At 36.5% G+C, this 27,622-nt stretch overlaps 1 protein-coding gene across 1 annotated transcript in view; it reads right to left on the bottom strand.

Moving 5' to 3' along the window:
- LOC126905593 (protein dachsous) overlaps positions 1–18,689 on the bottom strand; it is an 81,170-nt gene extending 62,481 nt beyond the window's left edge. Inside the window, exons 1-2 of the mRNA XM_050685450.1 lie at positions 18,221–18,689; positions 167–1,897 (exon numbers count right to left, since the gene is read on the bottom strand). Of these exons, the coding sequence (XP_050541407.1) occupies positions 167–1,876 (1,710 nt within the window). The 5' untranslated portion in view covers positions 1,877–1,897; positions 18,221–18,689. The remainder of the gene's footprint in view (positions 1–166; positions 1,898–18,220) is intronic.
- Between the last annotated feature and the right edge of the window lie 8,933 nt (positions 18,690–27,622).

Below are 27,622 nucleotides of genomic sequence, written 5' to 3'. Positions count from 1 at the left end.
ACTGATTACTCGTCAGCGATGATAGAGTTCGATATGAAAGGTCCTACGTTTTTCAGTTGGCTGATATTTCATTATTCAGTAAAAATTAATTAACGACCGATCGGCATTCCGCACACGAGTAGAACGGCTGCGGAAAAAAACGTTCATATAAAATCGATACGCTTACCTTGAGAACACAAGAGCCCGGAGTTCGATCTTCGGACACTTCGACGTTGTAGAAGCTCTGGTCGAAAATGGGTTCGTTGTCGTTGAGGTCGTGTACCGTGACATGAACTGTTGTCGTGCCGGTCAGTTGCGGTCGCCCGTTGTCGACGGCCAGCACCGCGAAGGTGGGCTCGGCATCTCTCTCGCAGTCCATGTGCGCCCGAGTAGTAATCAGACCGGTGGTCGAGTCTATCTGAAACCATTGGGGCGTAGGCTCGCGCATTTTGTACGCCAGTCGAGCGTTGTCGCCTTCGTCTTTGTCAACGGCTACCACCCGTAGCACCGAGGTGCCCGGCTCGACCGATTCTGAAACGCTCGCCCAGTACTCGGCGTTGGCAAACTCCGGTCGGTTGTCGTTTACGTCCGTCACCAACAAGTTGAACGTTTTGGACGCGTGTAGGGGCGGACTGCCCGTATCCGCTGCCACGAGGTTCAGGGTGTAGTTCGACCGAGTCTCCCTGTCCAAGGGCAGGGCCACTACGACCAAGTAGATGATTTTATCCTGGGTGGTCAGGCCAAAGTGGCCGTCTCCGCCGTGAAGGGTCACGTTTGCGTTGGAGTATTCCTCTTTGGAGTCGGGATCGTCCACCGAAATACGGGCCACGAACTCGCCAGGCTGCGCCCGTTCAGAGATCTTGGGCGTCGCGTCGTCGCTGAGGAAAATCACGTTGATATCCGGTTGGTTGTCGTTAACGTCGGTCACGCGCACCGTCACGAACGCCGTCGTCTCCAACGGTTGATCCGCCCGGTCCTTGGCCACCACCACGAGTTCGTGCACTTCCTTAGATTCGTAGTCCAAGGGCCTGTTCAATGAAATTACTCCGGTGCGTTTGTCGATGGCGAAATAACCTTCCTTGTCGCTCTGGCGTCTGTTAATGGAATATTCGACTACGCCGTTTTCGCCGTCGTCCACGTCGGCGGCGAACACTTGCAGGATGCTCGTGGACACTGTTGCGTTTTCCAACACCGCACTGTAATATCGGCTCTGGTTGAACATCGGCTGGTTGTCATTCACGTCCAGTATGGTCACGTTGACCGTCATGGAGCCTTTGTGCGGCGGGACACCGCCGTCATAAGCTTCGATGACCAATTCGTATGCGGGCGTGGTTTCCCTGTCCAAATAGCCGTTAATCTGCAAGTCCAGGTACAGGACGCCGTCTTTTTCGCGATGGAACGAAAGCCTAAACGCGTTGTTTACGTTTCCGGACACGATTGCGTACCTCTGTGTGTTATACGGACCGAGGTCCAGGTCTCTAGCTGGGCTTAGTGTACGTTTTACGTCTCTCGGCGTGTTTTCCGGAAAATCCACTTGCATTACACGACTGGGGAACGTCGGCGAATTGTCGTTTTCGTCGACCACTCGCACGACCACCCGAATATTATCTCCACTGAGCGGTATGGCCACTAAGGTATACGATGACCGCGTTTCCCTGTCCAACGGAACTCTGGTCTTGATCTCTCCAGTGTTCTGGTCCGTTATTAAATCCGTATCGACCGCACTGCCCGGCACCGGCACGATAAGGTACGGCGGTCCGCTGTCCTTGGAACCATCGCCAATAAAGCCGATCCTGGTGCCGACCGGCGCTGACTCGGACACGTCCAGGTGCCGTTCGTGCTCGCCGGCCACGGCTGCGGCCACAGCCAACAGCCAACACCATCGCATTATTCCCATTATCACCGCATTTTTAATATCCTGAAAAAAAAAATAAATGTATTGTTTAGTGGGAAGTGTATTTACACTAACAATGAACACATAAATAAATGTATTAACAATTTATTGAGCATAAATCCGTGCGCCATAGAATTAACATAGCATAAATATTTTATACATAAAAGTAAGCCATAAATGAACCGCCAAAATAGAATAATCATTGGAAAATCACTAATAGTATAACGTAAGCATTGACTAATGAACGCTATAGAAGTTATTTCAAATTCGATGTTTAGAATAGATAAAAAAGGCTATCCAATTTTGATTGTAAATTACATCAACAGTTCAACGAGATTAGCAGCAACAAAGGAAACGAACGACTCGGTAATGTTCGCATCAGCCGACGATGGTCACACGGGAAAACGTATTAACTGAATATAGTCGAATAGAATAAATGGGACTGTTCATTTTGAAGGTTATAGTAGATTATGTTCTTAATATTGAAATGAAAAACTACAAGAGAAACGACGTATACGGGGAACACGAAGTCAAAACACAATCTCAGAAGTATGACGACTATTAGAGATAAAAGTTCTTGAAAGAGATAAGATTAGACGGTACGTGGAATGCATTCACAATAGGTAACGAAGATCGCTTTCAAATTGAAAACTTCACACTTGTCACCACAGCTGCTGCTGAGCCACACATAATATAATATTGTTATCGCGGTCATCATCTTATGTTATTCATTTCGACTGTCTACAATTGTTATGCCTCTAGTTTACATTATTCTACTGGACACTCTAAGCCTAACGGGTATTCATAAGGTTACGCCGCCGTTTGTGTATCATATGACTCGAGATAAGTGTAACGAAATTTCGTTGCTTTTCGGTGTAAATTATATTTTCGCCGGTTTTTTGGCCATGGAATGAAAATGAAAAAAAAAAAAACACTAACCGGTTGCGCAAGTCTCGCAAGACTGTTTACCAAAAGTGTGATCGTATGAATAACTCAATTGTATACGTATAGTGTGTAGACGCATAAAAATACTACATAAGTTTTTCCGCCCATTTTTAAAATCGCGCACCGTAATCATCAAGTTGTAGTACACCAATGAAGAATATTATTACCGACAGAGTGCAAGTGATCATAGAGCAATAGGGTAGCCGGCGCATCTCATATCGTTACCAGAAGCGAAAACTGTTCGGATGTCTTGGTGGTCATACAGGTCGGAGACACTGCAGTAATAGTAGGTAAGATGCTTATGAATTATATTGCAATAACATTAGTTGGGTACACGCCCCTCGCGGTACATACGCACAAGAAGTGATCATTATCCCCATGTGAAATCTCCGCGTGACCACGTTTTCCTTCGACAAGACATTGTCCACCTCATGAGAGCGCCAAGGGCGCCCGAAAAAAAACACAATTTCAAAGTGGCAAATGTACAGCACAAACAAACACACGTGAACGCCTATAGGTGACTGCACCGCTGCAACCGAGTCCAAACGTATTATTAAACTCAATGAAATGTTATCATGGAAAGGTTTAATAATCAGTGGCTATTTGTATTTTTTTATGTGTCGGTGGCACGTTCTAATGGAATCGTCAGGCGTGATGGTCAACTGCAGTTCATGGCCTCTCCACTGGGCAAAATTAATTAACTAAATACTCTTCTCCTTAAGAATTGATATTCAACATAGACGCCGTTCTGGTAGTACAGTAAGCTATGATTAAAATTTAAAAATAATTACAAGCGGCTAAACGTGTCGGTCGAAACTTTAACGTCACAAGTTAAACACATTTGAAAATCAATTTGTTTCATCAACAGAACGATAAAATTGCAACCATTTCATTTTTCAATAAGCCAACACGCTTAGTGCCTGTGGTCAATCAGATATTGCACTTTAAGTACGCGTTTTTCTTTTTCCATGTCACGCCGTCGTGTGATGTACCAACTAATTTGACGGGCAACGCTTTCTCAACTGCGCAAGGCCGCTAGTTTTCGTAATTAAACAACCGTTTTATGAGCTAATTTTGTTTATTTTTTCTCCACCGGACCGGCTTCGTTATCTCGTGACAGACGTATCTCGCCGCCGCCGCTTTTGGTTATTGTCGACGGGGCTCTGGCAGCTTGACGCGGACTAAAAATCACACTTTCTAATCGGTGTGCTCGTGCAATGTCTACACACCGTCGGGAATTGCTAAACGATTATAACAACAATATTTACAACCTAAACTTTCACGTTCATAGAGATTATTTGGCTATATATTATTCTATCTCTGGCTTCTCTCGAGAATCGATAAAAGAAATTCATGTGAAAATCGATTAGGCTGAGTCGTTAAATTTGTCTCGAACTGCGACATTACACCTATGACGCAATACTACCACCGCACGGTATTAAAGAAGAGCGTATAATGAAGAGGAGGCGATTCAATGCAGTAAACTGATCAAGTCTCTTGGCTATGGTCGTTTACGTAAACATTTCGAACGACTTCGGTACGAGTGCATATTGTTTTTTAAGTAGGTACGAACATTAAATGAACGGGTTCAGTAGTTTGGCCAGTGTTTATCGTGATTTTTTACCTATACGTCTCGACGGTAGCAAATAACATCGGTTAACGTTTTTAAAAGATACGTTTTTTTAATAAATAAGTGATTTTTCTGATGATTTATCATTCATTTGATAGCTACAATTGGTTTCCTGTGTTTTATTTTTTGTTAAATTAAGTAAATAGACATTTATCGACTAGTGTTGAAATTTGTTGACCACAGCGGTTCGTTCGGTAAATCTCTTTGATAGTAATATACTTGTTGATTTTGGACTCGATGGTCGTAAATTTATTGATCAGAAATTTAAACTTTATTCCATTAATCGTTATCGTAATGTGAAAAATATTTCTATCGAATTATACACACTCGTCCAAAACCAGACAGATTTAATTAACACACAGAGTAAAATTCACTTTGAAAATCCTTTCGTTTCGCGTGTCAAAACACAACGAGTTTTCTATAAAAAAAAAATGTACCCACCACCCCAACAAAGCCACGTGACTACCGCCTTAAATATCCGTTTGATTGCGACTCCGCGGCAGTTCTAATTATACAAAGACTCCGCTCGTATGTGTGTAGTTTATGTTGACAGCTGGTTGTTATTATTATATTCATCTACCATATCATATGTGTGGCGTTAATCCCTTTTACCCATTCCGGTGCAAACGTATTAACAAGTTTCTCGTTCAAGTCTAAACGCGGACACCGAGATGTTTTTATTATGACTCTGAGCTATGATAATGGAACTGTTAAAGTCAATACCGAAACGGTCAAGTGCCCTGGACGTTTTATACACTTATAATATTACGAAACAAATATTACTATGTTTTTCTCGTCAACAAGTTGAAGATGATAGATATACCTTGGAGATTTTTATTTTTTATGGACTAGGCTACTCTATAATTATTACGAGTAAAAATGTTCACAGATGCGCCACAAACAAGGTAATTATTTAACTACTGGCAAAACGAATTCCCAAAACGAATAAAAGAAAAAAACAATAGTAACGCGTTTCTCACCTATAATTGAGGAATTATTAGCCGACACGGGCGGCGAGTGCGTCCGAGTGTACCTGCGTCTTACACGAGCCTCGATATAAACACACATAGTTCTTATAGGTATTTTTTCGATCCCGTCGTGGGTTCTGTCTCGGCGAGAGGATCTCAATAAAGCGAAAACCCTTAAGCCGAAAACGAGTGATGAATGTTAAGCACCACTGAAGATCCGCCTCCGCTCAACAACAGCCGCCGTCGGAAAGTTAATAATGACAGCGCAGGTAATTGAAATAATAATGAAATAGTTTGTATTTAAATTTGAATTTTCGGAAACTCGTTCCGTTCAAGCGGCTCCTCAAATGTCACATCCGTGCATTATCTCTGTACTTGTTTGCGAGCATCCTCGTAAATTACACGAAATCAAAATGCGCATACACGATGCGCACCTATTAAATCGAGTCAAACGAATAAATAACCGCATTTGAAACGTACAACGTCTACGCGACCGGAGAAAAAAAAATGGAAGCATCCCGAATGACTAGTTAACCACGATTCTTGTACGATTGCATGTTTTCCATAGAAAAAAAAAAATTAAATATATCGTTGAAAAACAATGACCTCCGCCGAATATGACGTACCAGTCAACGCAACTCATTATACACGTGAAAATAGACGACCATTATGAAATTAACTGGACCTACGCGATTTGATTTTATCTTACGAGTGTAACGCGATACTCACAATCAATTACAACGTGGTTACATTTTGGCAACAGGATCGAGTTGGTTAATTATCAATTCAAAAACATAATTACCTACACGCAGTCGGTCGTTTTTGGTGAACACGAGTGGTGTCCGATCGAGATCTCCAAAACGACCGCTGTCGTTACCGTGTTATTATCGCGTACAGGTGTGTTCCGGACTGTATTTTGGGACCCACTGGAGCAAGCCACAATCACTACAATATTATAACCCGACCGATACACAGCCACCGGCGTGCAGAGCACCGTGGCCCCGAACGCATCATTAAGTTCACATTTATTTAACGACGGCAGAGAGCCCCTTCGTATGCGCACACCGCTGGCCATTTTTTTTTTTTTTTTTTTTTTTTTACTGACAGAGTGGGCGACCGGCATTCGAACCGAATTCCTTTACGACCATTAGTGTTAAAATTGGAGGCAATCATACCGCCGTTGTTGTCGAGAGAAATTTTTTACCTTTTCCCCGTTGTTACCGTCGTTATTACTGTTATTATTATACGAGTAGAATAATGTTGTATCGATTGCGAGATCGAAAGAAACGAAAAAACCATTGAAAAATAAACCGACTTGTTGGTTTCAGACGAATGGTAGTGAACGCGTACGGTTTGTTTATTATAAGCCCAACTGTCTAAGAAGCGCACGCACGATGTCAGGTGCTGGCTGTCTTGATTAAAATAATAAAAAAACAAATTATATACACATCGCATAATACACGGAAACGCACACACACGCGTTTATATCTGGTGTTTGTTATTATAATAATTATTTAGGTGGGCATATATGTGTGCACACCGAACCGCACGACCATTGAACTTATTGCATTGATTTATGAACTCGATGATAAATGTAAATCCTATGCTAATGACATTGTTGTACATATAGATTTGTCGGTGCTAAGGAGAATGTGTGAAAAATACTGTGTACTCTTCGCTTTCTTAAGCCGTTACTGACTTACAACAAATGCTGTGAGCGAAATAATTGTGATAGTTGTACTCGTCGAGTAATTTCATTTTCGGAATTTGTACGCATCTAAAACCAGAAGCCGGACGCCTTGTGTATGGTAGTAACCATACCATTATGTGTGCAAGAGAACACCTAATTATTTGTAATTGGAAAAAAAAAATTAATGATTACCACCACCAACTTGTGCAAACGGGTTTCAACGAGCGACGGCGACCGCATCGGACTATTTAGACATCAAAATTTCAAAAAGGTACTCGTGATTTTCTATGCAGTGAAATCGAAAAAATAACCGTAGAGAGATTATTTCCAAATGTAATTATCGCTGACACCGACAGTTTTCGGTTGGAGTTGTGTTTTCTAGGCTTCAGAAAAAAACCGTTCATTAGTCATGAAAGCGCGGCGGTATGCGTTCATACAATTCAATAATAAATACAATCTATCAACGACTATCCAAGCAGATCATCCCCTTTTGTAGCGTGGGACTAGGGCGATTAGTAAAAATCATTTCATACGTACAAGCAGAAAATAAAAAAAAGACTACCCGCAGGTAGTCTTTCGTACAATAATATAGGTAACAAGCTGCACGTTATATAATAGTGGTGTTTTTTTTTTCATTATTAGAGATGTATAATACAAAACGTTATACACAATATAAGAATCGTCCTTCGCCTTTTTCTTTTTGCACAACACGAAATTTCAAAAACGGCAGCCGGTCGGTCAGTCGAGTTTACCGTGTTGACGTGTGCTGAGTATTATACGGCCTATTAAAAAATACGTACACCTATACTCGGAGAAGAATTTTCGTCTGGAATTTTAACGGGTTTGAAATTACTGCACTGCCATATAACTGCTAGTAAAGCATTAAGTTGGGTATGAACAATGACAGTTAATGCACACAGACTGTTCAATATCGTTATAATCTGGGCTTTCTTATAATAACTGTTGGAGTGTAGCGAGTGACAAAGAAACTCGGAAGAAGAAAACAGGACGACGATTGTTTACCGTTGGGAACACATTGCAGTTTTTTTTTACAATATATCATTACGACCAAGGGATTTCTTAAGCCCCGAGGTGTGGGAATGACACGGCGCAGCGTGCAGCCTCCCGATGCCATATATTATATGTGTAATAATTGCGCGCCATTTTGAATAATTATTGCTTGACGTTTCGCTCTTGTTTCGATTATCGACGAAAAATTATTAATGTTCTTATTCAAATTAGTCACAATCCGGCCTGGGGACATCGAGACATTTGTTATGCCGTAGAAAATAAATTGGGTTACAAAATATTGACGTGTACACAATAACAAACGCCTAGAGATTTCCTTGAGGTCTGTTGTCGTGTGCAACGTACTTTCTTCGGAGTTTCTACTCGGATTACTATTAAAAATGATTTTTCACAATATATTCATTACTTTTCAGTATGTTTGTTTAGACTTCTTCCCTCGGGACGCCCAATTAGGTACAACTACATCCCAACTGGAATTTTGTCATAGCCTATTGGAGGGAGTTTAATAAAAGTTAAGTACAGCAGGACACGTCGTATCCAGAAAACCTGAAACTAACCAACGCGCGAAAGTCAGACGAACGATTAGTATTTTGTGATTAGTGTGTGATAACTCGCAGCATGTTCAGTGCACACAATCGTAATGAACGACGTGCTTTGGATCGCAAGTGTTGTATCAACGCGAAAAGTAAATCGTTTTGCGCGCACCGAACGCGCCAGTCATTAAAATCTATCAAACTCGGAATCGGTTTGTAGGAGACGACATCTATACGGCGTTTGGCGGACACCACTCGCCAGTTAGACGTGCACTGGATATGTGCGACCAATACCTTCGGACGCTATGGACACCGCGTACAGGAGGTATTAACCGTTGGAGTTTAATAAATTAACGCGCGCGTACGTACATTAGACTCAGCTATGGATAATCCTTTTTAATAGTTTTATCCCAGGCGCGTCTTGATGGCATCGCGGAGGCTGCGCGTCACATCACATAACGTATGCCACTGTTCTTATCCACACCGCGTTTGTATTATACACACCCATGTACACGTCCGACAAAAGGATTCCGGTGAGGTATTTTATTCGGTATACGGACGCGTGTATTCTCAGACTCGTCCAAATCGCTATTTAATAACCCCATTTTTTCACTGTCCGTCTCTCTCCCTCAAAGCCCGGACTCTGTGCGTTTATCCTTAATGACCGGTTAATTGATACAAATCGTCGTGGCCGCCGTCGCGTGTAAAACTCTGTACGATGCCACGAATTGTAACGCGTCTGAGAACAGCCTATCCCGATACGCTCAAAGTTACACCATCTAGTCTGGCGGCGATGAGAGACGACTTTAGGCGACTTTGGAAATCAACACCGGTGTCCGCACTTGTAATGTCAACGCCGTTGGAGAAATATTATGTACCAGACGAACGACGAGTGAAAAATAATAATAAAATAATCGAATCGGGATGCGGCAAAAATTAACACGAACGAATTATTATTATCAATATTATACGCCCGGGCCGTGTACCTATGGGTATAAAATAATACGTACAAAGTTAATTAACTTTTACCGTGTGCAGTGCAACCGGTTTTCGCCGCCCAACTACACACGGCAGCGAATCTGTTAGCCGTGTGGATTGAATGGCATTACTCTCCTCTGTCGAGTACACACACACCGTACATACGACCTTACCTATAATAATAATATACGTTTGAAGTTATTTCATTTTTTTGCCTACTTGCCGTTCTACATTCTTTTACGGATATTTTTACTCTTACCCGCCGCACACGTCATGCCGTTCGCCCAACTGCGCGTTCTTGTACACCGAATCTATAGACTGTAGTGTTCGTCACTAATGACCCGCCGGAGCAAATTAGTACAACATTTACATTGCGTTGNCATTGCGTTATGTAATCGGATTTTGGATACGGTTTGGTAATCTTCCCCGTTGTTCGTGCAACACCACCACTTAAGTACGCGGGGCTGTAGTGAAAAGCAAGTTAAATAGTAAAAACATTATAATAGGCGCAGAGGGTTTCTTAGTAAAAAAAAAAAAAAAATGCACCGGTTGTTTTGTTAAATTGAAAAAAGACGGGGTGAAACGAACAGGCCGATTTGTGTAATTCGAAAATGAAGGGAGACCTATTTAATGATTAAAACGTCAAAAAAAACCACATACCGCATCGTGTGCGAGTTAATCGATTAAAAATTACCCGGCAAATCGACTCGGAACGCATTTTAAGACCGAGAGAGACTTTTACAAAAACGTACCGAGCACTTGCAGTGTTAAACAACAATGTACACACAACATTGCTATTGTTGCGTTCAACGAGTCTACTGTGTTTTAGTAAAATAAGAAAACCGGTTACGTTTAATTTGAATGAGCATGTAAAGATAATCATAAAAAAAAAGTAGGCAATGCACGCGAAACTCAAATGTACTTGCGTAATGTGAAAAAAAAAAAAAAATGTTTTTTCGCTAATAAAATATTATTGTTTGGACAACACCGCGTAGGAAGGATTAGATACGATTTGTGCGATAAGGTGGTAACGCAACGACAGCGTTGTGTTTTGCTTACAATATTAAACAAATATAAGTATTAAAAAACAAATGAACGTTAAGAAGAAATCTAGTAAAGTTGACCATAAACGCCTGTATTATAAAGTCTAATGCATTCTCTTGTAGGCATTTTATGTGTTATCTCGTCGGTACACAGTCACAGCGCACACTCACAACGCATGTGGTTTGTACACAACACGAGTATACCGTACGGGCCACAAAGCAAAGATGATTTCGACTGATTACCGCGATCGCAACAGAGACACATTGTAAACGCTTACCTATAGAAACGGACGGGTTGGGCACGGAAGAGGCTGTCGACGGATAAGGTTAAACACCCGACTGCAGAGTAATGAATACGTAGGCGTTGGGTTATTATAAGGGGAAGATAATAAGTTTTATTTTTGTCAACCCCGTCCGTCCTACGCAACTCCTCTAACTATTCGATAAGTGTATCGTTAATTTTATATCAATCCAATGGCTCGAATGGGAATCTCGTCCCGAGTTTATTTTCTATATCCGTTGTGTTACCGGACAAGATAATTATTCAAACAGTGGAACATCGGCCGAATCGAACACCGCACGACACACAAAGAAATGGTTAGATCGGATTTATCAACAGTCCCATTGAAAACACAGCTAATTGTCGAGCAATAACTGCAGTGAAATTATGAAACGAGGCGAAAGTAATTCTTGTACCGTGCGAACGAGACGAGCGCTTGTAACATAATATGTAATACAAATCGCTATTACATTAAATATATAACACGTACAATGCAAATGCCACACGAGATATTATGTTTATGACTAAGGCTTGTCCGATAATTGTACCGCGGGCTATCCCGTTTTAATTAAAATCGATTAAAACGAATTAAATGTTATTATCGATCACTACGAAAATAATTTCATATCTGCAATTTATTATATTTCACTTTTGTGCTACTCCGTCGATACAATTCCGTCGAAACAGAAATAATCGACAATAGTCCGGATCTTAATTATTCCGAATTATCCAGCAACAAATCCGATTTACATTTCCATAGTCGTATATAAACATGTTTTTTTTTTATATAAATAACAGATATTGTACGCAACCATAACCAAACGGTAGAATTACTATACATGTGTCATGAGCTTATTGTAAACCTGATCTTGACGGGTATACGGACAACGCGAATATGTGTATTTAAAACGTACTAATGAGCTTTTGCGCATAATTTATGGGCTTCAAATATGCACGCGAGACTAATCAAATAAAAATAATAATCTATGATTTATCTCAATAACATATTTAATTATAAGTAATCAACGGGCAGTCAGATTTATATGTTTTTCATTTCAATTGCCAACGCCGTGGAACGTTTGAAAATAAAACCACTATGTGTTAGCGGTCTGACATGCTCAATGAAATAATCATTAAATCGACAACAAGTGTTCTTATTACAAGTGAAAGCGTCGTACTGATAGTGGTTTGATTTTCAGAAATACAAGTGAATAATCAACGACATTGCGTATCGCGCTTTAATTTACAACTAATCGAACCGATTAAATTAAACCAATACGAATGTTAATCAAACAACCTAGAACTTACTTACTAAGTGGTGTTGAACAAGTGTGCAGGAAAACAACAAATAATTCTAGTCCCCAATAAGATCATGTGGTAGTTTACGGTTTAAAGGAGTTTTACGGAATCTCTAACGATCGCGATGAACAATAGACATAATCTCCTAGGTGCTCTAACTAGACCATTAGCTATGGTTTTCATTTAAATAATAAAAAGTACTCTTCACAGCGAAATTTCGTAAATGTCTATTGGGTACATAGGAAAAATATAATACAATATATGCCGCCTAAAATTATCATATGATAGCATTGTAGCCCAAGTCGTTAGTCGGTGTATGACTTGAATTTTAATTGAATTTTTTCGTAAAAAGAAATAATCAAGTAACTAACCGACATAAAAATTATTCAGTAGAACAAATGTTATACAGTAGTTATATTGAAATGTACACAGCAAAAAAAACAGTAGCGTATTTATGTCACTTTAGTTTTATTATAAGAATTAATCGATTGTGGCTAATATTATACTTAGTTTCGTGGTAGTTTGTCATTGAAAACATTTTATTTATACTCATTATCTAAATGTCTAAATTCGTAATACATTTCTAAATACGCCTCTGGAAAAAAAAATAATGTTAATAAATTTTTAAACGTCCGTGTAAAACAGGATGTTTAGTTGAATAATTTGTTTAATTAAAAAATATTTGTCGCGAAACTATTAAATAGATAAATTCAGAATCAAGTTAGTTAGAAACGATACAGGTTTGGTAGGACTAAAAAAGATTACTTAATTGGTTGATTTTATGTAAATGACATTATTGTGAAGAATATTTTAGACTACACTAGTTTTAATAATTATACGTGAACGAAATTATCATCAAAAATGTTGTAAGCTATTTATATTTTATTTTGACCGGTTGATAATTTTTTTGATTACACACGACATTAACAAAATGGAAGGAGCGAGTGTGCTTTGTTAGGTATGATTTAGGAATTTCGGAGATATTTGGCGTCAGCGTAAAGCCTTTTTTAATGACAAGTAAGTCGCCGGATTGACGGTGTACATATTACACGTTCGAGATATTATTCAGTTAGAATAAAAGCAGCGGGTTCATAATACTGTTGATACGACGAGAAACAATTCGATGAAAGGTTCGGTCCATTAAAGAAAGGAAAATATCGTTTAAAGCACTCCGACAAAATTAAGCTCCTTATCTGCCGCCGCAGTGTGTCACTTAAAAAATAATATTCTGACCTTAAACATATTATGTTACGTCTGACAATAATATTTGCTTTTCTACGACACGGCGATGACAACGACGGCGACGACGTTGATAATATTTCTTTGAGATGGGACACCCGCAACCGAGTGACATGCGTCTGGCGAACAAGGAAATAATATGCCGAGCTACCGTGTTGGTCGCCGACCCAGACTACGGTTATTTTTTTTTTTTTTTAACAAGCGCATCTCTAATAATGAGAGTTCACGAAAAAACACCATTGTCTCGGCAACAGTAAAAGCTGTCAAACCGACCAGACGGTTAACAAGAAACCAGTAATAAAAAGACCAAAACCTAGTACTTGAACATCGAAGACTAATTTTGTTTTTGGACTCCCTGGGACGGAAAAAATAACCCTATACTTGGTTTATTGACGTCTTAAGCGTCGGTGTTTTCGGTATTTTTGGCGTGCGTTTATTGCGAATAGAGACGACGAAGAGAAGTAAAATATTAATAATAATTATTGCACCGCCGCACACACAAACCGCAATATGGACGTCGTTTCGGTTTCATGATCTCCACTGTCCTCCGGTCGCCCAGTGCCGTCATCGTCGCCGCCACCTCAAATACCTCTTGGGGTGGTACCCTTAAACCAACGAGTACTACGGTTCGTTTCAACTGCGCCGTCACTGCCGCCGAAGAGCTGTCGGTCAGACAAAAAGTCTTCTATATTAAGGCAGAGGGAGAGATCCATTCGAATTTGTGGCCCGGGGCGTTCCGGGGCATCGGTTGCGATCATAAATCATCTCAACGTAAGATCTACAACGACCGTCTACGGCCTATAAGTATACACGTGAGTAGTACGATCATGTGTGTACGTGTGTGCGCGAGGACTAACAGCAAGTGCGTGTGTGTACGTGGACCAGATAATAATAATAATGATAATGTGCGTAAGAGACCCGCGGACGACAAATGCGTATACGGTGTATACATATATATGTGATTATTATTGTTGTTGTTATTGTGTTCTGCACCACGCCGTATAATAGTACGTTGCCAGCAGGAGAGAAAAACCGCCCGAATTTACTCGTTTTTGGGAGATTTAATAATGATCCGCCTTCGCCGCCTGCCGATCGGTTGGCGCCGTTTTTGGCGGACGGGCCGAAAAAAATTTGCAAGTAAAAAATCGTTTAAAATATGACGCGAAAAGGTCATTTAAGATTGTGCGACAAAACAACGTCGGAATGCTTGTTGTCCAAGCGCCGGCAACACATAGTACGAGAGATTAGGTCAGATTGTTACGGATGATTATGAAAACGGACACGATGTGTACGTTGTTATTAGGCATACCCGAAAATTAATAACAATACCCGAGGACGTATAGATTTTCGAGAGAAAATCCTATTTGGTACACAGTTTTTGGTTTTCACGGCTAACGAGTTATTGATATTTCGTTTGTTCGACCAACGCACAGTGTCGTCGTCGTCGTATAGAAAAGTACGTCTCCAGTAAATCGTTTTGAATAATAAACGATATTAGGTACACTTCTAGTCATAACAAAGCTAGTTAATGGATGTCAAGTCTCACTGGCCCGAGATAGTTTCACCGAGAAATATAATAAACAATAATTATCGTTTTGTATTTCATATATTACTCTGCTAGTTGGGACACTGAAATAGAAATTGTCAAAATTATATGTATGCAAGCGAACCCAGTAAAAATTATATTTTACTGCTATTATCGCTGTATAGTAAAAGCGTCTACAACGGCAGAAACAACACGTTTAAAAAATATCAGCTCAGTTTTTAATTTTGGATTAAAAAATTATTTCGTTTCAGCCGTTTCCTTGAATATTTAAAGTATCTCACTTGAAAAAAAAATTATGACCTAACCAAATCCAACCTAAGCTAAACAAAGAATTCACAGTCACAGTGACGCAAACTTTTGTTCGTTGTGGTACACAACGTGTGTTTAACGCGGTTATGGTTTAATGGACCCGGCAAAGTATCATTTGTGAGCGGCGGTTTTCAAATAGAAATTCGGCACATGTCTTTGAAGTCCCTCTGTACGCTTCCCGCTCACTATGCACATATAATACATGGCGGGTGGATATACACCCGACGGATCTACCTGAGGTCGGCGGCAATGCCCTTTGAAGTTAAAAACGCACGACGATTTTATTGCACTTAAGAGCGTATAAAGTGTTATATAATGTGCACATGAACATGTACTGTGTTTGTCGATCCCACCGCCTGTAAAATGCAAATACAAACAAACTTTTCCAGTTCACAACAACAAATAATAGATACGTTATTTTTTACGACGGCTCAGTGTAAATATGGACGCATTACGAGAGATGTCATATAAAATATGACATCTCTGTGTCTGGCGCATGGCTCACGTATCATGTGTACGATTTTAACTGGAAATACGTTGAAACTTTAGCGTTTATAACCGACACTCGCGTTGGGTCGTGTGAAATTAGTCGGTTAATGAAATCGACACTGACAAAAACTATATCGAGAGTCGATTAGAAAAGAAAGTGGTGGAACTTAAGGAATTCCTTGTGATGGCTTTGCGAAGAACACTAATGACTGACGGACATCCGACTTGTAAATGTATTTATAGTAAATTAATGAAACCAACAACAACACGCTTATGACAAAAAATGGTCGAAGGTAAAAGTTTGTAATGGTTTCTCGTCGAATACTTCTGAATATTAATTGATTAATTAAGAATAAATTGAGGATTTTTCTCTTTTTTTCATTTTATTATCGAATAAAACCAACCGATGTAGTATTATTACACGTACAGAACGCCGAAATGCAACGTTAATCGATCAGATATGGCCGAAAGGATAGGAGGGTTAGAACTGTCGTTGTCTGTGGTGTCGTCGTGCGGTTGTGTAGCGCACAAAACAACATTCACGACTCGGATTTATGGAAATGTACCATAATTATCTGGATACACGAGGAATATTCGATTGGTTAGTGTAGGCCGAACGAATGGCCTGCCACCATTCGAATGTAAAATAATAGCTGGTATACGAAATTACCATAAGATAGTTAATACCAGAACATTTATACGTATGGTAAGAGAAGTATACACTTGTGTAAAAAATAATAATAATAATAATTCAACTCGGGGTGACACTCGGTGTTCCGGTTACACCTTATTTCGAGGGGGTCCAATATTTTGTGCGCTTCACAGACGTCCAGGAATGAGACGGTTTTGTTTGCTTATCAAAAACAAGCACACGCGAGTATAGAAATACGACATGCTTAGTGACGTATTAAAATAATTTTTGAACAACGAGACCCGTTAGGCTGACAGACGTTTCGATATGACCCAAATATTTCTATTTTTAAGTTGTCGCACCACTGCGTTGTCAACAAGCTTATAACAATTATCGTATGTTGTTATTTATTATTATTGTACCTTCTCGTGTGTGTACGCGCCGCATGCGAGTCGAGGGGTGCTAAAGTAATATATCATCGTCCTCTGGTGAACTCCACACGAATGGAGGAGGAGGTGCATACAATGAGCGGTGGACAAAAGCCACTAAACGCTGCATAAATATTTCGCATGATGTTTCGTAGCGATTTTTGTACGGTGACAAGTGAGATTACAATTTTTTTTTATTTCACAAGGAACAGGGAAGTGTTAATGTGTGCGTCGATGTAACATGTACTTATTTCTCACGAGCATCGCGGTACTTTTGAAATAGCGCATCAATAAAATCATGTGTCAACACATATTCCGGGTTATATTGTATGTAAACTCGACGAAGTGGGTCTTTTGAATGCGTCGACGACGAAGAGGAAACAAACATCCTATTTTAAATGTGTACACTGAACTATTGTGTGAACGCACATAGGTGTAAAAAAGCCCGGCCGACAAAAGAGTGCATAATAAACCGGGCACATCGTTCAAAGGGTTGAAATTTTTTTCGGTTTTCGCTGAGAGATTAAGGAAAAATCTCGGCCTTGGGTTGTCATCGGAAATATAATTAGAAATACAAAGAACTGGTATTTGTTTATATAGTGTAGCAGACTTGTCCGGGCTCTGTGTACGAGAGTCGCCTCGAATTTGGCAATACTATAAATCTTATGAGAGAGTGACAGACTGACTAGTAGTAAAATATTACCAATATTATTTTTGCGGGTTCCCGTTTTTTCCAATACTCATTTTTTTACATTCTAAATCAAGTCTCGATACAAATACGTATACGTTTATTACAACAACATTAACGTATTCTGTTTGATTGCGCTGTGGTCGCCAAAATATTATAACTAAAAATCGTAGCACACAATACCATCAAATTTACTTGGATTGTCGAGTGCGCCTTTGAGCAATTGCATAATATAGCAAATTGAAAATTCGAAATACTCGTTCTTTCAGAAACGGGGAGAGACTTAAACGCATGTGAAGTAAGTAATAAAATATTACGAGAGACTTTAACGCATACGCGTGAGCTGAATGCGAATTACGATCGGCGTCCTCCATGTTTTATTTATAAGAAAGGGAAAAAAATCGCGAACATTTTTACAGCATAGAACATATTTTATCCCATTCATATATAGGTATATGTCACACACAGATATACATATATATATAAATCTTTTAACCAGACCACAACAAGCTCATCCTAAAATAACCTCAGACGAGGCTCTGTCCCACACTTGCTATCTCATGACGCGAAAGAGAATTGGGTTGTGCAGTTTCTTATAATAGTTGATTTTGCGGTTATTTACCTGTGTTTAATAATTATTTCCGGGCGCGTGGATACTATTGCCGTCGCAAATTTGGCGGCCAATTGGGTATGTGTTTGCGGTATAACGCGGGTAATCCAATTTGAATATTTTTTGTTCTGGCAGTACAGTACAACACTATCCGAATAGATTAAGCTCACATTTAATGAAATAAATACAAATGTCCGCGCACTTCCGAAAGTATATGGTTATGTTACAGTTATAGAACTTATCTCGGCGGTTTCTATCAGGCGACAGATAGCAAAAAATGCGATCAAATAGACGTGGAAAAACGAATAGAATGAAAAACGCACGCACAATGGCACTCGTCTAACGAAATTTCATGTATAAATATTTTACACTACAATTGAGATACATAAAAAACAAACAAGTGCGTCGAAAAAACGGTCAATCGCGAAACCGTCGTTTACACCGATCACGCACAGCGGCCGTATACTGACTGGAGACCTGTGCTGCCGACCGTTCCACGCGATAACTCGTTTTTTGTATTCGTGTGTGTGTACTACTCGGTTCCTCTCGGGTGTCGAACCGATGCGCGCGCCGTCGAGTCGAGGATCGCGGGGCCCGTGGACGTACTCGGCTATACGGTACAGCGGTGACCTGACAAGGACGGCTAGAAACTGGTTTTCCACCGCATAGACACGGCCGAAGCGGTGCGGGGTGCCCGCTGGAATGATAGCCGCATGACGGTGCGTGCGTACGCGGTCCCGGTGCACGCGAGTGAGTTTGTATTATGTGTGCGGCTCGGGAGAAACGTGTGTGCGTGTGCCCTTAGCTCCGAAAATGTGAGAGGACCGACCGCGAATTCCATCGGATGCACACTGCGGACATACCGCGAAAGTCGTCTGGTGTTTCGACTTTTTTTTATAAGGAGCGTGTGTTTGTTTAACACCTGAGCGTAATTACTTTTTTGTGGCCAGCACTCGTACACCGAAACGCGTAGGTACATATATTGTTGTTGATTCTGTTATCTGAATCTAAAATCTAGGATTTTCCCTTCACCTCCCCAACACTTCGGTCGTCGGTTGGCTAACAATACATCATTCCGTTATACACACTCTCGTTATGATATCTATAAATAATTTGACATTAAAATTACGGTTTTCCCTGGCCGTGATCCAATTAGGGGCAAATCACCGGAGTCGGTATACACATTTTGTCTATATGTTCCCGTTTGGAATTTCCAATTATAATTTAATAACCAATTGTGGCGATAATAATTAAAGTGTTTTTGAAACGATTGTAAAGAAACAAAATTGTCTTTAGTCTAATTACGTGCGAGTGACGAGTGAGCGTAAGACGAAAACCAGATTTTCGAGGTATCATTTTACTGTGGCAGTCGTGGAAGTATCATTATTTTTTCTTACTTATTTAACTGTAATCATAAGAAATATTTACATGTTATAATTTTGGTTCGACAATTAACCGATTTTAGATTGCCTCATATTTGTGGTGGTAATTTAATCTGTTTGAACTCTCTACGTCGAGTTATTAGAGTGTTTACTCTTTTCACAGCGTAGCCCTCTTGGAAGAGCACTTCCCGTATGTACCTACTGGCGAAAAAAAAAAAAAGAATCCGATGACAGATAAAAAGTCTCATTATTGTTGTTCCATTTTAATGACAAAATAACTGCGGTAGATTTGTGGGAATCATATTTTTACAATACGATGTATCTGATAAGCATCGCGGCGGCCTAAGTCGTCGTAATTGCATAATAGGGGACAGGAACTGTTGTCATTGAACAACAGACGACTTACGAGAAGACGACCAGTTATACTGTCATCATGAAATGTACAAATTACATTACTCGCGCAATGTCTCGTGTTAGACGATTTCGCTCCGAATTAGTCAACACGCGATGATGACTTTACCGTGTATATTATTTTAGTTAATAAGCGATAACCGGCCACTTTGAAGTGTACCAATTTTTCTTTGCCACTGCGTAATGAATGAGTAGAATACGTGATGTTTAAAGCTTACTCAATATTACATTTCGTATTGGCTCAGTTTCTGGGCAAAAGTAAAGAGATTTTCTACTGGCACAAATGTATATTATTTATGGGACTTTTTACGCACAGTAGTCGGAATAATGAATTTTTATGATATTAACAAACGCGAAAGGAATGCGCTCGAGTCGTTTAAATTTTTAATTGAAAATTACAAATACTTTTTAACTAAAACCAACGAGTCACGCGAGATTAATTATTTTTTTACGTAATATTTTCATTGAATAATACTGAAAATAATGCTGGTTTTTTTTAAATACTGATTTGAACACTGTCATTGCTAAAACTTCAGCTCATCGATATTTTCGGAACAATTTCAATTTTGTGTTTAATTGTTTTCTTCTCAAAGTGAAAACCAGTATAACTACAAATCGTGTACACAAAAAATGTACAGGCGTTATAACAAAAACAAAAGTATAGCATAGAAATAACTTAAATTCATAATTACTTTGATTTTCATTTGAGTTTGGTCGGTCAAAGGTTTTATTTTCTGGCGAGAACAAAAATTTAAATAGTAATAATATCAGTACAAACATTTCGTTTTTCATCCACTCGGATCATAAATAATAAAAACATTAATTTTCTGGCATTCTCGAAAAAATTTTGTTGACGGTGACGTTATTTTATTCAACAGCAATAATTAACTTTTGCTTTCGTCAACTGGGTAGTATTTAAAAAAAATAAATAATGGAATTTCATAGTTATTATAATTCATAAACGTAATTTTTGTCCGGTCCAGTAACAATCGGATTCTGACTTTTGTCTCATAATTTATGATATTTATAATACAAGAACATTGGACGTACTATGTAAAATACCAAAGATTTTAGCTTATTTATTAGTTAGGCGGTAGCCATTCATGTCGTATCTATTAAATAGTGTTACCAATGTAGTGAAATAAACATAATAAAACGTATAGTATAAAATATTAGGCAATACGATCGGCTTAGTAAGATAATTTTACATCCGAAACAAGTTGGCCGCACATAGTTTGAGTTAATCAATTATTTGAACATTGTTAGTTATGATTTATAAAGACAACTGTCATCTGCAAACTCCTTACAATATTTATTATGTTTAAAACAACTCTTATATTCGGAAACCAGCTACTTTGGCTACCATTTCAGAATGACAGTTGCCATTTCAATCAGTAAGTTCAACAACTCCATCGGTACATTATATGTTTTGTGTTTAATTTTGTTTAAATATATTATTGTAACCTCCAGATTTTTGCTCTGTCAGGTTTCTACAATATGAAGCGCAAGGGATAATTTTAAAATAAGCAAGTCATGGACTAGATAAGGTAGTATAATTTTGTTTTTACAAGTGTGTATTCCGATAAGGTAGGCAACGTATTATTGCCATTAGTCGTTTTATTGACTAGTCGTATATTAAAATAATTATTACTATTTTACTACAAGTATAAAAATATGTAGACGTAAGTGGTTAGGCTAAATTTTTTTATTTTAGCATATTGGTTAGGAACGTTTTATACGATTTCTTGCACTATATACTTTTACCATAATTGTATTGAAATTTTACACGTTCTATGAGCTACGAAAGTTCATGTTGACTCAGATAAGTCTGGTATTTAAAAAACACTGGATAATTAAACTGTTTCTTCAATTAATTCATTTCTCGTCGTTCAAGCCTTGTTAGTTTCCCATCGGAAACGAAGTGAAAATCATAATTAAAGAATACCTTCGAATGTCTTTATTTTGCTTAAATTATAATATTCTTTAAAGCTAATTCCAAATAGAATATTAACTATAAATACAGAAAAAACAAATTATGATAACCGCTATTGTTAAGAAGTTTCACATAATCTCAACCATAAAAGCGTATGGATATATGTGAATAAAGCAGCGAATTATCCTTGAGACGTGTAACATTAAATATAGAAATGTTTGAATTTGCATACACAGTGATAGTTTATTTGATGTAAAATCACTGTAAGTAATAATATTATTCGGTAGTCGAATAATGAACAGTATTGCGTTACACGCTGACCGTCTATTCGCATTTATATTACTATTATTATCGTATAGACGCATAATTATTAATAAATTTTATCTCGAGGCTGTGAAATGCAATACTCCGAAAAGTCGGAAAAAAAATACACTAGTAAATAGCAACGGGTTAATACTCGCGTTGGCGTCACACCGGTGGTGCACAAATGTTATTTTTATTATCTTTTTAATTCATTTATTTTTCGTTTTCCAATCACGGACAAAATAAAAATAATGACTACTACTGCCTACTGAAGTGCTACTATCAAATTGTTTTGAACTGTACAGCCGCCTAGAAAAACTTTTTAGTCCATAACAATTCAAATGAGTTCGGTCTAATGATAATTATACTATTGTAAAGAATGTCTTGCGGTGTTAACTCGACTGAGATATTTTAGCGTGTGTAACAGTTTGAATAAATAATTAAGTAACCAGTAGCCGCTGTACGCAGTAATTGTCAGGGCCAGAGGATATGTGTAAGATATATTTTAGATCATTATTATTAATCATTATTTTCGTTTTGAGTATTTGAGTAATTCGATTTTTTATCACAGCCATAAAACACATTTGAAATTTTGCTGACCAACAACGCCCTTCCGCGTGGTATTTAAATCGTGAACACTTTTAATAAATTCACATTATTTGATTTGTTGACGAAGATTTTCAAAATTTTCACAATTCTTACTTTACGTGGGGAGCGAATAGAATATAATGAACTATTATATAACTACGTCCTACCACATTTGTTTTTTTAACTCGTTATGTAAATTTATACTTTTTAATATTAAAACCCTAGATTTATTAATATGAATTTATAAAACTTTTTATAAATTAACAGAATTTTTCAATTGGACGCTTTTTGTGTTTAAAAATACTTGTATAAAAAAATGCAACAAAATTTTGTCGGTACGCACACGAACAAGTTTTATTTTTACATTAGGGTGGTCTAATCAAGAAACGTAAGTTAATTACCAGTTAAAACAGTTATGCTTTTACAAGAGTTTTGTTGAAATAATATTTTTTTCAAGAAATCACGAATTATCGATAATAAATAAAAATAACTCCATTTGCTGTTGTAGTATAGTAAATTTCATGGTGTACATTTTTTGAAGGAGCAGAAAGTCTAATAAAAATATACTTTTTAAATGCCGCCAAAATTTGTAATTGGTCCAAAAATTACTATAATTTATGTTCCAAATAATCAAGTGAAATGTTTTCTCTGTTTTACAGTTTTTATTTCTGGATATGAAATACCCAAAGTTATAATTTTCTATATTGTTTTAATTGACATTGAAATCTTATTTTACACTTATATTTACTGAAATTTCATCCAATTTGAATGTAATATCTATGGAATATATTGCCATAAATACTGATACTTTTAATTTATAACCTAATTTGACTTCTTTGAAACATATGTTTCCATTATGATACTAACAAGTGTAAGCTGATTGAGAACAGGATAAAGTAGGGAATTTGATATTTCAATTAACAAGGAAGAATATGCCAAATAAAGTAAATATATGATAATATATTTTTATTGCTTGTATATAGATTATCATTATGAATATTAAACTGAATATAAAAACAAAAAACTTATATAAATAATGTTCTTATTATATTTTATTTGACAAACTTTTTTTTTTTTTAATAATAATAATAAAAAATGGATAAAGGAAACATAAGATTATAATCTTATTAATTATTATCCTGTATTTATTTAATATTAATTTTTGATAAAATAACGGGACTTTCAACATTGAAAATTATAGCACAGATAATAACAATGACAATTTATTAACTCTTAAATATTACCACACACTATAGTTACTAGGACGCAATTGTGCATACCACAGAAAAAGTTGTTAGCCTCTAATTAGCCAAGGTTTAATATTTTCGAACCAATCAAGAAAAAAGGTAGTTCTTATAATGATTCTTGTTGAAATATAACTTCCATTAGTATATTTAAAGATTAACTAATAGAAATGGAGTATGATACTATTATATGTTTATATTTGTATAAATTATCCATCAAAATTTGTATTTTATACGTTTTGAAAATCTGTCTTTTTTTAATTATAATGAGTGTAATATGTTTTGAAGTATGACTGAAATAATATTCATATTATGAATAATAATTCATAATATGAATAATATTAATACTATATATATTTATACTGTTGACCATATTGAAACAAACTGAGCAAAATTTTGAATTAATAACTTTAGTTGTTCAACAAGTAATGAGTAGTCTAGTGAACATAACAACACGAATGTATCAACATTTCAACAACGTCTAGTAACTAGACGTTAGCAATTTTTATAAACTAGACTCTAATTTATAAAAATAGCTATTTTATACTTCAATCAGCAATTCTAAAAGATTTTTGCACATGTATAAACTATAAATTGTATAATAATAATATTAGTACCGATAATACGGATTTATAATAATTTTTAGGATCTGCTTAATTATATATAAGTAATTTGTTGTTTTAACTTTGGTTTTTATAATTGTACATAATTCATAGTATGACATTAATTTTTAATAAAATCATTTACTTAAACTTCGATTAAAACCATAATGGTGTTTTTTTTATTGATTTACTAAAATTGGTTTCTTAAAATTCTAATGAAGTTTGAATTTTCATTGAAATTTTATTAAAGACCTTAAAATTGATCTATTTCACGTAATAATTATATTTTTATCATTTTTATTGGAAATTTTTGGTGATTCTTTTGGCAAATTTTGTACATTTATCTATAGACTCAATTATTCAGACGGAAATTTTAGGGGGCTATCTATTTTAATACAAGCGCTTTAAATTTATATAAATTTAATATTACTTTATTTTTTGCTGTAGTAATTAATTACATCAATCTTCTTTCCGGGTACACAACAATTAACCTAAGCTTTCGGATTACTCGAAATGTAATTTTTTTTCGTTAATTTGAATGTTGTATAGTTATTATTATTTTATTAAAATAGATCTACGGCATCCATCAAAAAAGTTAATGGTAGTGTTTTCTGCCATATAATGTGCAAATGGTTATTGTCTATCGTTTTCCATTAATAGTTTATTGCTCAAATGGATGAGTTCTGAAGTGGAGTACACTTATAAATTATTACTGACTTAGTCAGAGTACAATAAACCAAAGTGTATTATTTTATGACATAAAACGACCAAGGTAATATGTATTGCGGTGGGTGTTTTTGAACTATCAAATTATATGTAAACTGAACGTCAATGTAATGGAAACTGTAGTAAAAAGTTAGCGGATGTGAATTCAACGCATAGAAACAGACGTTTTTAATCTTAATTATTTAATTTATAGCTCAGTTTTTAATGTTGTATCGTATATACAATTGCGTGGGCAAAATATATTTTCTTACCTTTAACCTTATTATTTTTCACGCAAACAAACTTAAAAATGCATATCAAGAACAATTTTATGTATTCAATTCACCTATATAAGTTTCATTATTATTAGTTAAAATAGTGGTTTAAAATTCGTTTTATAAATAGTATAATATTCATCTAGTGTTACTAAATTGTTACTAAATGTTACTAAATTTATACATCAAAGAATAATATGCACAAGTCTTCTATTTGTAATGTTTGTATAAATCAAAAATAGATTGAGAGCGTATTCTTTATGCTGTTTAAGAGTATTCGTTTTATTACTGAACTTTTAAAATATTCAACACAGACATATTTATAAATTTTTAGTAGGGAGATATTTTACAATTCAGTTTAGTCACCTTATAGCTCCCCCGAATTTTATTCAAATTTACGGTTATTATGTGTCAATATTTTAAGAATAATTCTTTTGCTCCCAACATTTCATAATCTGTAGTAGTTTTATAATTACTTATACGAATAAAAAAAATTTACAATTATAGATTTGAAATTAGAAATATAAACATTGTGTAACTCTGTTATTGGTAACTAATGAACATTGTGCAATTCATCTTACAACTAATACAAAGATTAATCGATAGTAAATGATTTATTGTGAGCAATGACGAAGTTAATTAAACAGAATCGATTATTTAAATATCCACGAGCAAATCATGATATTTATAATATAATTTGTCAATTGATTAAAAGTAGTAGCACTTGTAGTTCAACAAGACTTTTTGTAATTATTCTCTTGTTTCTTGGATTTAATACGCAATAGTGTAATGTAAATTGATAAATCATGTATATATGATGATTGTAACGGTTCAAAGGATATTATTTTATTGGGCGAGAAACAAATTGAACTGGAAGAAAAATCGTTTTTATTTAAACGGAAATAGCAATACCACAACGACATACACGTATTGAATAATATGAAAAATATAATAATTTTTGACCTTTTGCCTGCAACAGACCTGCAGTTGGTATAACATCTTTTCTTCTTGTGTAATGTGCGAGACCAACGTCTAATCGATTACTGAGAATAGCATCCAATGGGTAGCAGTGGCGGTTATTATTGCAAGCGAAACGAGACGGAGTGCACGATGATTAATGAAAAGTGATTTAACAAAAGAAAAAAAAATTTATTTAAAAATTAACTTTGAATTGCGTTTATAACAAAAATTTTAATGTAGGTATATTAAAATGATGTACATTTAGCGAAACGCATAATGAGAGGTTTCTGAATAATATAAAAATATTATTAATTACACCACTATATATTTAATTTGCATACGTCATACGAGGACCATGTAGGAAAATAAATTCTGTAATCAAATTGCAATAGTGTAGTGTGTGCAGTTTATAATGGTTGGTAATTCTGTTATTTGAGTGACAGTATTATTAAGTTTATGTAAAATTAGAAGGAGTCATGTCGGTTTTTTACAAATAAATGTGCGGCGTACAACATTTTATACGTGCAGAATAATTGTCTGATAGCTATCTGCGGTAAGAGATTTTGATAATTTTGTTTTTAATATAAAAGTAGCGCCTAAATAAATATTAACATTGCTCAAAATAATCTATGTAGCAAATACGTTATGGAATAAGGAGGTGTTACAATGAGTAATTGCACTTATTTTCTAATCGAATAATTATAATTTATTTGTTAATGGAAATATTTGGATCAGTTAAACTTATATATTGTTCAATCAACTGTAAATACTCATAAGCCATAGAAGACACATTTCGACATGTCATGGGTACAAATTATAGTAATAATTATTATCAGTACAGTGTTTTTTACTTTATTACTTAATGTCATTACTAGCTGTATACGGTGTAGGAAGCCATTGAGTGCATTAGAGAAAATACAAAGGGTCTTTGTATAGAACCAGTAAACAATTCATATAATTTTATACTCGGTGAAGTAATGTAGGGAAGGTGAAAAAAATAAAAGGAAATAT

The sequence above is a fragment of the Daktulosphaira vitifoliae genome, unplaced genomic scaffold (genome assembly GCF_025091365.1).
Source record: "Daktulosphaira vitifoliae isolate Bord-2020 unplaced genomic scaffold, ASM2509136v1 Scaffold_4, whole genome shotgun sequence".
NCBI classification, from domain to species: Eukaryota; Metazoa; Arthropoda; class Insecta; order Hemiptera; family Phylloxeridae; genus Daktulosphaira; species Daktulosphaira vitifoliae.
This window is presented reverse-complemented; position numbering and strand designations above follow the sequence as displayed.